Raw genomic sequence first — 13,743 nt, forward strand, 5'->3', positions numbered from 1 at the left:
GAGTGGGTGAGTGAGTGAGTGAGTGAGTCAGTCAGTAATAATAATTGTGTGTCTCACTCACCAAAATAACAACATTCATCACCACTATCGAGCTTAAGTTTACTTTATTTTCATGATAGTTCAATACAGAGCCCTATAATTTGAGATTTTACATGAAAAAAAAAAATCAATCGGTCTGATTTCTCATTTATATTCTAACAGTAGGTATCTTTGAGGAGGAACAGCCTGACATAGGCATTCTGGTCGACAGGACTGGCGGAACATGCCGAATTGCCACCGAAGAAAGACGAAAATATGATGCCGTCGATTTGAACATCAGCAGCATTCCTCATAGTGACCCCAGTGACGTCAAACAGCTTACCGAGGCCGTTCGCCGAGAGCCTGATGTAGCCGTCAGCCTGCCCGGGGGTGTTCAGTCGGACGGTCATCATCAAGGTGTACCACGTATTGTAGTCGAAATAGAAGCTGTTCCCCCCAGTCTTGTGTCCCCAGTCTTGATTACAATCGACTTCAGGTGAGCTACAGAATCCTTCCTGCTGGGTGACATCGGGGGCAAAGAGACTGATCCCTCCCATGCCCGCTGTTCTCCAGATGAGGCGGGAGGTGAAGCAGTCCTTGCCGGGGTCACCCCCAGCCGTACAGTTGACCCCACCTCCGTACAGACCCGGCAACTTTCCACCGTAGGCGAAGTCGAACCCTGTTGGAAACAGGACCTTGTATTGGAGGGTGACGCATTCCCTGGGTGCCACTGGGCTGGCGTAGAACTGTAGGCCGCTGTTCGGACCTGTCATGGCGTATGAACCTTGGGAGAAGGAGATGTCGTAAACTTTGTTGTTTTTACCATCGGGGTTGGGAGATACGGAAACTGAATCGCCCCCGATGTAAGTGTCTTGGTGTATATTCCATCCGTTTCGCCACATGTTGTTAATCAGTGGGTTTCCTGAGCTCCAGAACTTTACTGCAGCTGGGGATGTATAAAATTTTGTTTGTTTTATGTATTAATCCATTAATGTTGTTTGAGAACATGACAACGCTAAATTATTTTGGTCAATATTTCAAGATGCAGTTGGCCAAGAAACCAGATGTTGTCAGGGATGATTTGAGGTTTTTGATCCAAACGAACTCTTGAAATCAAACTTTTAAAACGCATCACTTTAAAAAATACTTTGTAGCAAAATCATTCTAAAAATCAAAATAATTGTCTGGCTCAAATAAAAGTATAGTGAAGTAGGTAGAATCGAACACATTGACTGTATTGACGAGGCTTGTAATCTGTTCTGACCGCATTTCATTTATGTATTTTCTGTACTGAATGAGTGAGTTTATTTTTTTGCCCCTATTAGAAATTTTACAGAAATATCATTGTCGTTGGCACCAGAAAATGGCTTCACACATTGTACCCATGAGGGGAATAGAACCCGAGCCTTCAGTGTGACGAGCGAACGCTTTCATCGCTAGGCCACCGCACCGCCCCCGTGTGATGCGTGATGAGGTCACTGACCTGTGGTTGAGATACAGCACCCCAGCAGCGTCAGCGTCAGCATCATCGTCATGGTATCTGGACAAGAGAAAAGGGGTTTTCATTCATGAGTTCAGCATTCAACACACAGAGACAACGATAGGACGTTGCACACTCAGTGTATATACATTGGGAACCTTGTCATCATAGGCGACTAAATGGATCGGGTGGTTAGGCTCGGTAACTTCGATGATGCATGTCATCGAATCCCAGTTGCATAGATCCATGCTCAGTCACTGGATTGCCTGGTCCACACTAGATAATTTATTGACCACCGCCATATAATGGAATATTGCTGAGTGCGGCGTTAAACAACAAACAAACACTCATGCCGTTTTGAACAACGATTCGGTTATACCGCGATATGCCAGCTTAAATAGAAACTAGGATCTCACCAATGACAATACCACCAACTTTATTCATCTAACGATCTAAATATAAATACTCGTATCTGTAGGCAAATGTCTCAGGAAGTGAATCATGTTTCATTTGTCGTTTGATTACGACGCATGCACTTTGCTGATTTATTAGGAAGACACGATGGGACGCAGCTCTATTTAGCGACACGTTAATATTAAAATCGTTTACAGGGAGCAGCACAGTCATGAACGTATTTATACACCTAATGACCTTCGTTTTGAATGCACGACATTTGCAACTGTGCTTCTCGAATAAACCATAGTGACTTCTATAACAACAATAAAAGTCGGATTCCGATCGGGCAAAGTGTCTCTATTTCTACCTGGATATAATAATAATAATAATAATAATAATAATAATAATAATAATAATAATTATAAATAAAGTAAAATTAAGTAATACGTATGCTGTACCCGTCCTTTCATATTCTTTTGGTATTGTTGATTGGACGAAATAAGAAATTCATGGTATTGACACCTTCACAAGGAGAATCATATCAGACAATAGATCCCACCACCCTCCCTCTTCCCTCAATCGCATATATTTACCAATCATTATGGGAGGACGTGGTTTGATTAACGTTGGGGCTCTTCATGATAGAATTGTTTTGTGCACCTTTGCACACATTTATTTGTCTGATGATCCTCATGTGAAGCACGTCAAGAGTCATGATGAAAACAAGGCATTCCACAGTTTTCTAAAACGAGCCAAGGATGTGGGACATAATCTCAATGCCGGTGTTGATTTTGTTGATGGTTCTGTACTGCTGGACGGTACAGGAATGAGTGTCAAACAAGCGAAGTGCCATATTAAGTCGCCCAGACTCAGTTTTTAAAGGAGAGGCTATCTGAACGACCACTGCATCGAGTTTATGGGCAGTGTGTTGCGAAGATCAACATTCCTGCAGAGTCCTTTGCTTGGATGAAGTCGTCTGGCCTGAAAAGTGAAACAGAAGGCTTTCCGTTTGCTGCTCAGGACCAGTCACTTCCCACTCGAAACCGTCAATGTGTGATTTTGAATCAAAATGTAAATATGACATGTAGATTATGTAATGAATTCAATGAGACTGTCCAACACATTGTCAATGGATGCCCAGCTTTGGCACAAAGACAGTATCTAAAACGACATGATGGTGAAGCTCGATCATTTTATTACCGTCTTTGCTATGCTTGTGGTTTTGACACAGAGGTCCACCCATGGTACGACCCGGTATATGTAGAGGGCGTCATGGAAAATGATAAATACAAAATTCTTTGGAATAGGCCCATTTAAGCCTCAGACGTAGCCAGGCCAACAAACCTGATCTTGTCCTTTTTGATAAATCCAATAAAAGAATTTATATCATTGAATTTTCTGTCCCCTTTGACAGCAATGTGATTGACAAGATTGAGGAAAAACATGGCAAATATGCAGACCTCGCTTTCGAAATGTCACGCTTGCATCCCAAGTACCAAGTTGTCCGACTCCCCATTGTTCTCGGTGCCTTAGGTTTGGTACCTCCCAATCTGTTGACTGACATTGGGAGAGTACCCGGGTTTGCTTCTGACAATCTGGGTAATGCAGAAGGCTGCAGTGTTGGGAAGTCTTCATATTCTCCGAAACGTTCTGGGTGGGTTTGACATGGCAGCGCTTTTTGGGAGAAGTCCCATTCGCTGTCTGGGCTGCGTGTAGAGGGGGCAAGGGCCCTGAGCTGATGATGAGCCTAACCTGACCTTAATAATTATATTAATCTATCATAGACATTTGGTTACGCATCACTATGAAATAGTGATGATACCAGGTGTTCACGAAAACATGAGCGTATCGTGCCCGACCGGGGGTACCTGTCACAAACACATGCAAAGGCTAAACTAAACTGTCATGTTAACAAGCAATACCTCACAGGAATAGTGACATTCACACAGCCTACCTTGTCTCTGTTGTCAGCGAGGGAGAAGAGTGACAACACCGGACTACTGATGGTTTAAATATACACAACCCATATTATCTGTAGATCAAATTACCTGACTTTAACATAGAAAGGAAGGAAATGATTTCTGTTGTAGCCTGAAGGCGTGCATATTGTGACACCAAGTAATGGAGGTACAGTTGTTGCGCGTGTCGATTGACAAAAGCATCACACTCCAGAATTGCCGTGCACATGACCTTGGATATATACATCTAGTCATCAAAGCCAGGTCGCGTGTCTTCATATGCCTTTAGGAACATTAAGTTTATGCCTCTTTAAGCGCACCTGAACTGACCAATGATATCTTGAAATCTTTCGATATTCCACTGCCACTGTTGTTTTATAGCGTAGATATTATGCCTTTGACCTCCACGTGTCTCTGTTTGTCTAATTTTACTGTCTCAACCAATTTAGATGATGCTTCAGCGTTGATGAAGCTGCAATTGTGTGTATTATATTCCAGCAATACTGACTCTAAACGTTGCTCGACAAAATCCAAAAAAATTCTCAACGTAGACTGACTAATTGGCCATTTGCACCCATCCGTATTTTCCTACCCGTACCTGCCTTTCGCTCGGCATTAAGGGACTAAAACAAGGACTGGTCGGCTCGAAGTCAGTATACTGTGTTTGAGTCGGGTATTCATGTTAGACTGCGGCATGGCACACACACACACACACACACACACACACACACACACACACACACACACACACACACACACACACACACACACACACACACACACACACACACACACACACACACACACACACACACACACACACACACACACACACACACACACACACACACAACACAACACACACACACACACAACACACACACACACACACACACACACACACACGTACGTGTGCATGCACGTCGCTATTTAAGTGCAATAATCTTGGACGCGACGTTAAATCAAATTTCACCTCACCACCTCACTGTATCCGCAAAAATAACTTTTGCAGAAACCACACTGGGACATCTACACCCATCAGTAAACGTACATTTGGGGTACGTGTCCCGCATGCGTGTTATTCTATTTTAGACCCATGTTTTTGCGGATACTGATGGACCTGCGGATGGAATAGCCACTGTTGTGACGTCACACTGAGTTGTAGATATGTGTTTAAACGTATATGTTCTTAATAGGATTCATGTGACTCCATGTTTATTTTCGCTGTTTCATATTTTACTGTTTCACGGTTAATAAAATAAAGTTCAAAGGCTTCAAAAGGAATTTGTTTATTTCCAGATTATATTTATAGCATTGTGTCCAAGATAGTGTGAATTGTTGTTTTCTGATATAATGCACTTCAAAAACATTCAGCCAGTCGTATCGCAATCATGCTTTTTGCACATTACCATAATTACATATTCCCGCAATGAATGGGTTCCTCCCTTAAATTATGAACGTAAAAGAAAAACATATATTTTGCCTGAAAGCTATAGATTGCACGAAGATGCTGAAGATGAGTAGATATCACTCGAGAAAAACTAAAAATGTGCAATCAATCGGTCAGTCAGTCTGTCATGAGAAGGCCAAAGGCCTATAGTACATGTATACAAAGAAGTTGAGGGTACATTTATGCAATAGAATATACATCAAATGCCATGATAACTGTTATATTGCCTCAAGTCGTGGAGTAAGTGCATGCTTTCTGAGATTCAAGGCATGGAAAATGAACATTAATATAAATATCTTCGCGATATATTTTGTCTGCATTTGTAAGTAAAATTTGTGAGGATCCTTGAAAAAATGATCATAAATGAATAAGTAAATAGTGATATTCTTATCTTCTATATTATTACAACTACACAATTGACATATTCTGTCGTCTCTTTGAATGCTGCAGTGTCTACCTGATTCATTAAGGAGGCCATGAGAGCTGCATCTAAATCGTGCTAACGCCACTCGGAACTTCTTTAAATCTATTTCAACCAAATAGTGCTCTCTATTGAAGTTTCTTTTGATATCCGAATAGTGATTTAATTTATTGGACAAAGGTAGAGAAGATAACCACTTTGGGAAGTACATGTCTTTTATAATCTGTGTGAAGTCAATAATAATTCGCTCTGGAGTATCTACATTTTGACCACACAAAACCATACTCGTTGAATTAATTACCTAGCTGACACACGGTACCCAGTAAGATTTACCATGACGATCATAGAGTAACGTCTTATTGTAACATTACATCTGGAAATCTTGAATTTGGCATTTGTAGTCATTTTAGCCAGTAATTAAGAACCTTTATATGTACAATGGACATCTTCCACATTCACCATAAATGTTGAAACATGTACTATAGGTTACATATCCAAGTCGCTTAAGGTACTGGAAAGTGCCAATTAAAAGTTTTATTATCTAAAGCAGCCTTAATAATATGCAAAGTCCACGACAATCTGTTAGTAAAATAGACGCTAGGTTATTTAGAAAAAGTAACAACATCTAGAGGTTGTCCTCTGTAAAACCATTTTTCTCATTGTCATTTTTTGACATGTTTAGGAATTGTTTCAATCCTGAACGGTATGCACATTTGGTGTGTTCTTTCTAAGCATGTTTAGGGCCCAAACACATCGCCCCATAGCCTAAACACCACCTAAACACAACACAATCCAAACATGTTTAGAATAAGACACCTTTAACCATGTTTTGAAATTAAATTTAATGTTAAGAAAGTAGATATCATCAGACTATGAACCGAATTTGGATGAGATGTATGACATATACTAAACAAAAGTTCCTGTGACATTGAATAAGATTCAATGCAAAGTTATGTTTTTTCCAAATCTGAAACAATTTCGGTTTCGAACAGACTCATGTAAGTGTTCAAATGGTTTAATTTGCCATACTGACTTCCGAAAATGCGTGATTTCATAAAAATCATGAACATGCCAAAATGTCAATTTGCAAATCAATAGTGTGTGTGTCCTCCTCTGGTTGCGATGCAAGCAACACATCTTCGTCTCATGGAATGGACCAGGCGTCGCACAAAGTCCTGTGGGATATCTGTCCATATTTGCTGGAGCATGTTTCGAAGTTCCTGGAGTGTCTGTGGAACACGTGGTTGAAGGCGCGGATCCATCTTATGCCACATGTGCTCGATTGGTGAGAGATCAGGGAAGCGAGCCGGCCAGGGGATGACATTCACGTTGTTTTGTTGAAGAGAATCCTGAACAAGTCGAGCAATATGAGGCCGGGCGTTGCCATGTTGAAAGGTAATGCCTGGGCCATGACGACGCAAAAACGGTAGAACAACAGGGCCGATAATCTCGTCGCGGTAGCTCTGTCCATTGAGATTTCCCTCTACCACTATCAAACGGGTCCTTTGTCTTGCTGTGATCCCACCCCATACCATAACGCTGCCGCCACCGAACCGATCTTCTTCCATGGCACAATGATTCACGTAGCGTTCACCTCGACGTCGGTACACTCGAATCCGTCCATCGCTGTGGCTGAGGTGAAAACGAGACTCGTCAGTGAATAGAACTTGTCCCCACTGCATCGCCGAAACGCTGTCTGCACCACTGTAGACGTGCTTGACGGTGGTTTCCTGTCAAAATGGGACATCTGGCGGGTCTTCTGGCGACAATCCCAGCACATCTGAGGCGGTTTGTGAAGATATTCGTCGAAGGCCAGGGATGCTTCTTGCAGTCACTGTTGCTGGCTCGATTTCGTAGGTGTGTTGTTCGAATCCAGTTGTCTTGTCGATTAATGGTTACGCGTGGCCTGCCACTCCGAGGATGGTCTCTGACTGCATTCGTCTGTTGCCAACGTTGCCATAACCACCAAATGGTGTTTCTGTGGACGTTAAATTGTCGTGCAACATCACGTTGACTCGATCCTGCTTCAAGCATACCAATGGCTCGCACACGCTCATTTCCGGACAGGTGTGGCATTTCGTAATGTTGAATAATTGCGTAATTTTGTTGTTTTTCTGAGTGGTTGTTGTCAGCACGATGCTGAACAATGCATATGGAATCCCGTTAACGCACATGTTTTTATACCCATTCTTGGGTAGTGAAATGCATGGGGCTTGCATAAAAGTCAAGTTTTGCATGGAATGCGTGCTTTTCTGTAGCAGTTGCGTTTTTGTGACTTGATTCCATACATGTACTACAACATTGAAAACCAAACTTTACTTGTTTGAAAAATACACTAAAATATTGGTGTCACGGGAACTTTTGTTGTTGAGTATATATTGAAATTATATGTGCAAATCAGATTGACAGGTACTTGCATAACACATATACCACCAGCACTAACAACGAACTTTGTTCAATATTAACATAAACATGTACATATTTACCAAGCTGATGGTGACAAGAACAATTCACGGAAGTAACTACGGATAAGTGGTAACGTAAGTATGGATACGTGTCTTTGATACGGGCATGGAGACGACATAACGGACAGGTGTGATCCCGGCTTAAGATTGTTTGTGTGCTGCCTGTAGGTTACGCGTAGAGTGCTTGTAGACTGTCTGAAGACTTCCTTTAGACGGCCTGTAGAATGTCTGTCAACTCTGTAAAGACTACGCACAGGTTGCTGCTAGATGACTGCCCGTAGACGCCGCTAGACTGTCCGTAGACTGTCCACATACTGCCTGTAGCTGCCAATCTAGCTGCCTGTAGACTGTCTGTGTATCTTGCTGCCTGTAGACTGTCTGTGTATCTTGCTGCCTTTAGACTGTCTATGTATCTAGCGACCAGTGGAATGTCTTTGTATCTTGCTGCCTGTAGACTCTCTGTGTATCTAGCGACCAATGGAATGTCTTTGTATCTTGCTGCCTGTAGACTCTCTGTGTATCTTGCTGCCTGTAGACTGTCTGTGTGTCTTGCTGCCTGTAGACTATCTGTGTATATTGCTACCTGTAGGCTGTCTGTGTATCTAGCGACCAGTGGAATGTTTGTGTATCTTGCTGCCTGTAGACTGCAGCTGTCTGTGTATCATGCTGCCTGTATATTGTCTGTGTATCCTGCTGCCTATAGACTGTCTGTGCATCTAGCTGCCCGGATATTGTCTGTATATCCAGCGACCAGTGGAATAGCTGTGCATCTAGCTACCTGTAGACTGTCCGTGCATAAAGCTGCCTGTAGTCTGTCTGTGCATCAAGCTACCTGTTTACAATCTGTGCATCAAGCTACCTGTAGACTATCTGTGCATCAAGCTGCCTGTAGACTGTCAATGTATATTGCTACCTGTAGGCTGTCTCTGTATCTAGCGACCAGTGGAATGTCTGTGTATCTTGCTGCCTGTAAACTCTCTGTGTATCTCGCTGCCTGTAGACTGTCTGTGTATCTAGCGACCAGTGGAATGTCTGCGTATCTTGCTGCCTGTAGACTATCTTTTTATATTGCTGCCTGTAGACTGTCTGTGTATCTAGCGACCAGTGGAATGTCTGTGTATCTTGCTGCCTGTAGACTCTCTGTGTATCTCGCTGCCTGTAGACTGTCTGTGTATCTAGCGACCAGTGGAATGTCTGCGTATCTTGCTGCCTGTAGACTATCTTTTTATATTGCTCCCGTTTGACTGTATGTGTATATTGCTACCTGTAGGCTGTCTGTGTATCTAGCGACCAGTGGAATGTCTGCGTATCTTGCTGCCTGTAGACTATCTTTTTATATTGCTGCCTGTAGACTGTCTGTGTATCTAGCGACCAGTGGAATGTCTGCGTATCTTGCTGCCTGTAGACTATCTTTTTATATTGCTACCTGTAGACTGTATGTGTATATTGCTACCTGTAGACTGTATGTGTATCTTGCTGCCTGTAGACTGTCTGTGCATCAAGCTGCCCGGATATCGTCTCTGTATCTAGCTGCCTGTATTTCGTCTGTATACCTAGCGATCAGTGGAATGTCTGTGAAGCTGATAGACGGTCTGTGCATAAAGCTACCTGTAGACTGTCTGTGTATCTAGCGACCAGTGGAGTGTCTGTGTATCTTGCTGCCTGTAGACTCTCTGTGTATCTCGCTGCCTGTAGACTGTCTGTGTATCTAGCGACCAGTGGAATGTCTGTGTATCTTGCTGCCTGTAGACTTTCTGTGTATCTAGCTGCCTGTATTTCGTCTGTATAACTAGCGATCAGTGGAATGCCTGTGAAGCTGATAGACGGTGTGTGCATAAAGCTACCTGTAGACTGTATGTGTATCTAGCTCCCCACGGAATGGCTGTGCTTTTAGCAGCCTGTCTTATCACGACGCACCAGCATTTTTGAAATCCAATGCTGACATGGCTTGTATACCTTTTCGGAGAAAACCATAAGCACGAGCATGGTGCTGACAAACCAAGGATCTTAATCGGAGAGAGCCTGTCAATCGACCCATCACCAGCAGCAAAGGGACATAACCCTGAACAACAAATTCCGAGTGCATTGGGCCACCAGTGTGCCCAACACGAAGAGCCTACCAGATAGCTTAGTTATGGTGACTTCGGTGGCACCTCTTCTGAAGTCCAATGTGTTCTTCTAAAAATTGTGTGTCTCTCCATAATAACAACATTCATCACCACCATCGAACTTAGTTAACTTTATTCATGATAGTTAGATACAGAGTCCTAAAACTTGAGATTTTACATTACACAATAAATCAATCGGTCTGACGTATAATATAAATTTTAACAGTAGTTATCCTTGAGTTGGAAGCTCCTGAAAAAGGCATTCTGGTCGACAGGACTAGCGGAACATGCCGAATTGCCACCGAAGAAAGCCGAAAAGATGATGCCGTCGATTTGAACATCAGCGGCATTCCTCATAGTGACCCCAGTGACGTCAAACAGCTTACCAAGGCCGTTCGCCGAGAGCCTGATGTAGCCGTCAGCCTGCCCGGGGGTGTTCAGTCGGACGGTCATCAACAGGGTGTACCACGTATTGTAGTCGAAATAGAAGCTGTTCCCCCCAGTCTTGTGTCCCCAGTCTTGATTACAATCGACTTCAGGTGAGCTACAGAATCCTTCCTGCTGGGTGACATCGGGGGCAAAGAGACTGATCCCTCCCATGCCCGCTGTTCTCCAGATGAGGCGGGAGGTGAAGCAGTCCTTGCCGGGGTCACCCCCAGCCGTACAGTTGACCCCACCTCCGTACAGCCCCGGCAACTTTCCACCGTAGGCGAAGTCGAACCCTGTTGGAAATAAGACCTTGTATTGGAGGGTGACACATTCCTTGGGTGCCACTGGGCTGGCGTAGAACTGTAGGCCGCTGTTCGGACCCGTCAAGGCGTATGAACCTTGGGAGAAGAAGATGTCGTGAACTTTGTTGTTGCTACCATCGGGGTTCGGAGATACGGAAGCTGAATTGCCTCCGATGTATGTATCTTGGTGTATATTCCATCCGTTTCGCCACATGTTGTTATTCTGCGGGTTGGCTGAGTTCCAGAACTTTACTGCAGCTGAGGATGTATAAATTATTATATTATTATTATATAAAGGATGTCTAATGTATTAATTCATAACGTTCTTTGAGAATATGACCGCGTTGAATTTTTTAGGTCAGTATTCCAAGATGCAGTAGGCCCAGAAACCGGATAGGGATAATTTGAGGTTTTTGTCCTTATACTGAACTTTTAATAAGCATTACTTTTAAAGAATATTTCATTGCAAAATCATTCTAAAAACCAGAATAATTAACTGGCTCAAATAAAAATATAGTGAAGTAGGTCGAATCAAACACATTGACTGTATTGACGAGGGTTGTAATTTGTTTCATTCATGTATTTTCTGTACTGAATTAGTGAGTACAGATTTGCGCCCCGACTTGCTATTTTACAGAAATATGATTATCGTTGGCACCAGAAAATGGCTTCACACATGTGGGAATAGAACCCGAGCCTTCAGTGTGACGAGCGAATGCTTTAATCGCTAGGCCACCACACCGACCCTTTGTTTAATGCATGATGAGGTCACTGACCTGTGGAGGAGATACAGCATCCCAGCAGCAGCAGCGTCAGCATCATCGTCATGGTATCTGGCCAAGAGAGAAAACGGCTTTCATTCATGGGTTCAGCATCCTGCACATGAAAGCAACGATGAAACGCTCCTCACTCTGTATATTCTCTAGGAACCTTGCCACAGGCGACTAAATGTCAGGGGAGCTAGGGTCTTGCCATCAACCTTATCAAAATGCGTTTTGTTTGTCTGCCAACTCTGTTCAAAATTATACAGTCATTAATGATTATAGTGAAGAAATAAAGACAACTTCTCAGTTTGAGACATGGCACACATGATATCATCTAGCCCTAGGCTGGCAATGGGATCCATGTAGTGGAGCAGGGCCCCTTCAGTGCGGAAACAATCTCCAAGTGACGCAGGTCGTAGACGTTTACCCATTGGTGACGCCCACGACCACGGGCATGGTCGTGCCACGCGGAGGCACTAGTTAGAACGAATCTTGGATTCGATTCAAGACGAACGGAACCTAGCACGACTTTTTCTCGAAGATACAGGCGATGGAGCTGACCACAGCTTTACTTCCGGGTGAGCACTCAAGGACGTTTGGTCGTCACAGCATTTGTAGCCATTAACGTATTTATACACCTGATGACCTTCGGACATTTACAACGATGCTTCACGAATACACCATAGTGACATTTATAACAACAACCGATGCCCGGCATCTCAGCAAAGTCTTTCCAACACGACCGCCTCCGTGGTCTAGTGGTAGAGCGTCCGCCCGGAGAGCGGAACGTCCGGGGTTCGTCCCCAGCCGCGTCATACGTTAAAAGATCATACTAGTTGTATCGTTCGGCATTGAGAGACTAAAACAAACTGGTCGGCTCGGAGTCCGTATACTGTGCCGGAGTGGGGTGTTCATGTTAAACTGCGGCATGGTATTTCAGTTGGCTAGCACTATAAATCGACATCAGTCTGGACTAGAACAAGCAGCCACACACACGTGCATGCACGACGCTATATAAGTGCAATAATCTTGTACGCGGCGTTAAACCCTATTTCACCTCACCTAACCTCACCTCACCTTTCAAACACCACATTGACTGTCTGTTATGTATATTCTTGAAATTAACGATAACCATAAACAATACCCTATGTTTCCATAATCAAAAGAAATCCATTGTACGATTCCGACTATATCATACGCATATGTTTATGAATCACTATTAAATAGTGTCACCAGAGGTTCGCGAAATGGCGAGCATACCCGGCCCACTGGTGGCACCCGTCACAAACACATGCAAAGGCATAAGCTAACCTGGCATGTTGACAAACAATGCAACATTCACACAGCCTACCTTGTCTCGGTTGTCAGCAAGGGAGAACAGTGAAAACACAAGGCCACTTGAGGTGAATATATACTGCCTATATTATCTATAGATCAAATTAACTGACGTTAACACAGAAAATTACTTCCGTTAAGGCCTGAAGGTGATCATAGTGTGACATCCAGAAAAGGAGATTTGATTGTTACGTGTCAAAGTCAGGTCGCGTGTCTTAGTAAGCCCTTAGGAACATTCAATTTAGGCCTCTTTAAGCTCACCTGATCTGACCAATGTTATCTAAAATTTCGGTATTCCGATCTGATTTTAAACATGCCACTGAAGGCGGCTATATCGAAAAAATGTCATTTAAAACATAACTAAGTCATCATGCAGAAAATTTATGGTATGCTTGAAAACATATATGGTATATTTCTGTGGCGTAGATGTGCTTTGACCCTCACGGGGCCCTGTGTTGGCGATCGACTCAGTGGTCTAGTGGAAGAGCGTCCGCCAATGAGACGTTAAAATATGGTTCTTGTTGTTACCCTGTCTGGCGCTCGGCATTAAGGGGCTAAAACAAGGACTAGTCGGCTCGAAGTCAGAATACTGTGTGGGGTATTCATGTTAAACTGCG

At 43.3% G+C, this 13,743-nt stretch overlaps 2 protein-coding genes across 2 annotated transcripts; both read right to left on the reverse strand.

Annotated features, from left to right (window-relative positions):
* Positions 1 to 87: 87 nt before the first annotated feature.
* LOC124141484 lies at positions 88 to 3,888 on the reverse strand. The gene is made up of 3 exons (XM_046509518.2): positions 3,849 to 3,888; positions 1,502 to 1,558; positions 88 to 964 (listed from the first exon to the last, which is right to left on the reverse strand). The coding sequence occupies exons 2-3, from the start codon at positions 1,551 to 1,553 to the stop codon at positions 195 to 197; spliced, it is 822 nt and encodes a 273-aa protein (XP_046365474.2). The 5' UTR covers positions 1,554 to 1,558; positions 3,849 to 3,888; the 3' UTR covers positions 88 to 194.
* A 6,536-nt stretch (positions 3,889 to 10,424) lies between these two features.
* Positions 10,425 to 13,173, reverse strand: LOC125383723. The gene is made up of 3 exons (XM_048402526.1): positions 13,143 to 13,173; positions 11,804 to 11,860; positions 10,425 to 11,285 (listed from the first exon to the last, which is right to left on the reverse strand). The coding sequence occupies exons 2-3, from the start codon at positions 11,853 to 11,855 to the stop codon at positions 10,516 to 10,518; spliced, it is 822 nt and encodes a 273-aa protein (XP_048258483.1). The 5' UTR covers positions 11,856 to 11,860; positions 13,143 to 13,173; the 3' UTR covers positions 10,425 to 10,515.
* Positions 13,174 to 13,743: the final 570 nt, after the last annotated feature.

The sequence above is a fragment of the Haliotis rufescens genome, unplaced genomic scaffold (assembly GCF_023055435.1).
Source record: "Haliotis rufescens isolate VD_foot unplaced genomic scaffold, xgHalRufe1.0.p SCAF_26, whole genome shotgun sequence".
NCBI lineage: Eukaryota > Metazoa > Mollusca > Gastropoda > Lepetellida > Haliotidae > Haliotis > Haliotis rufescens.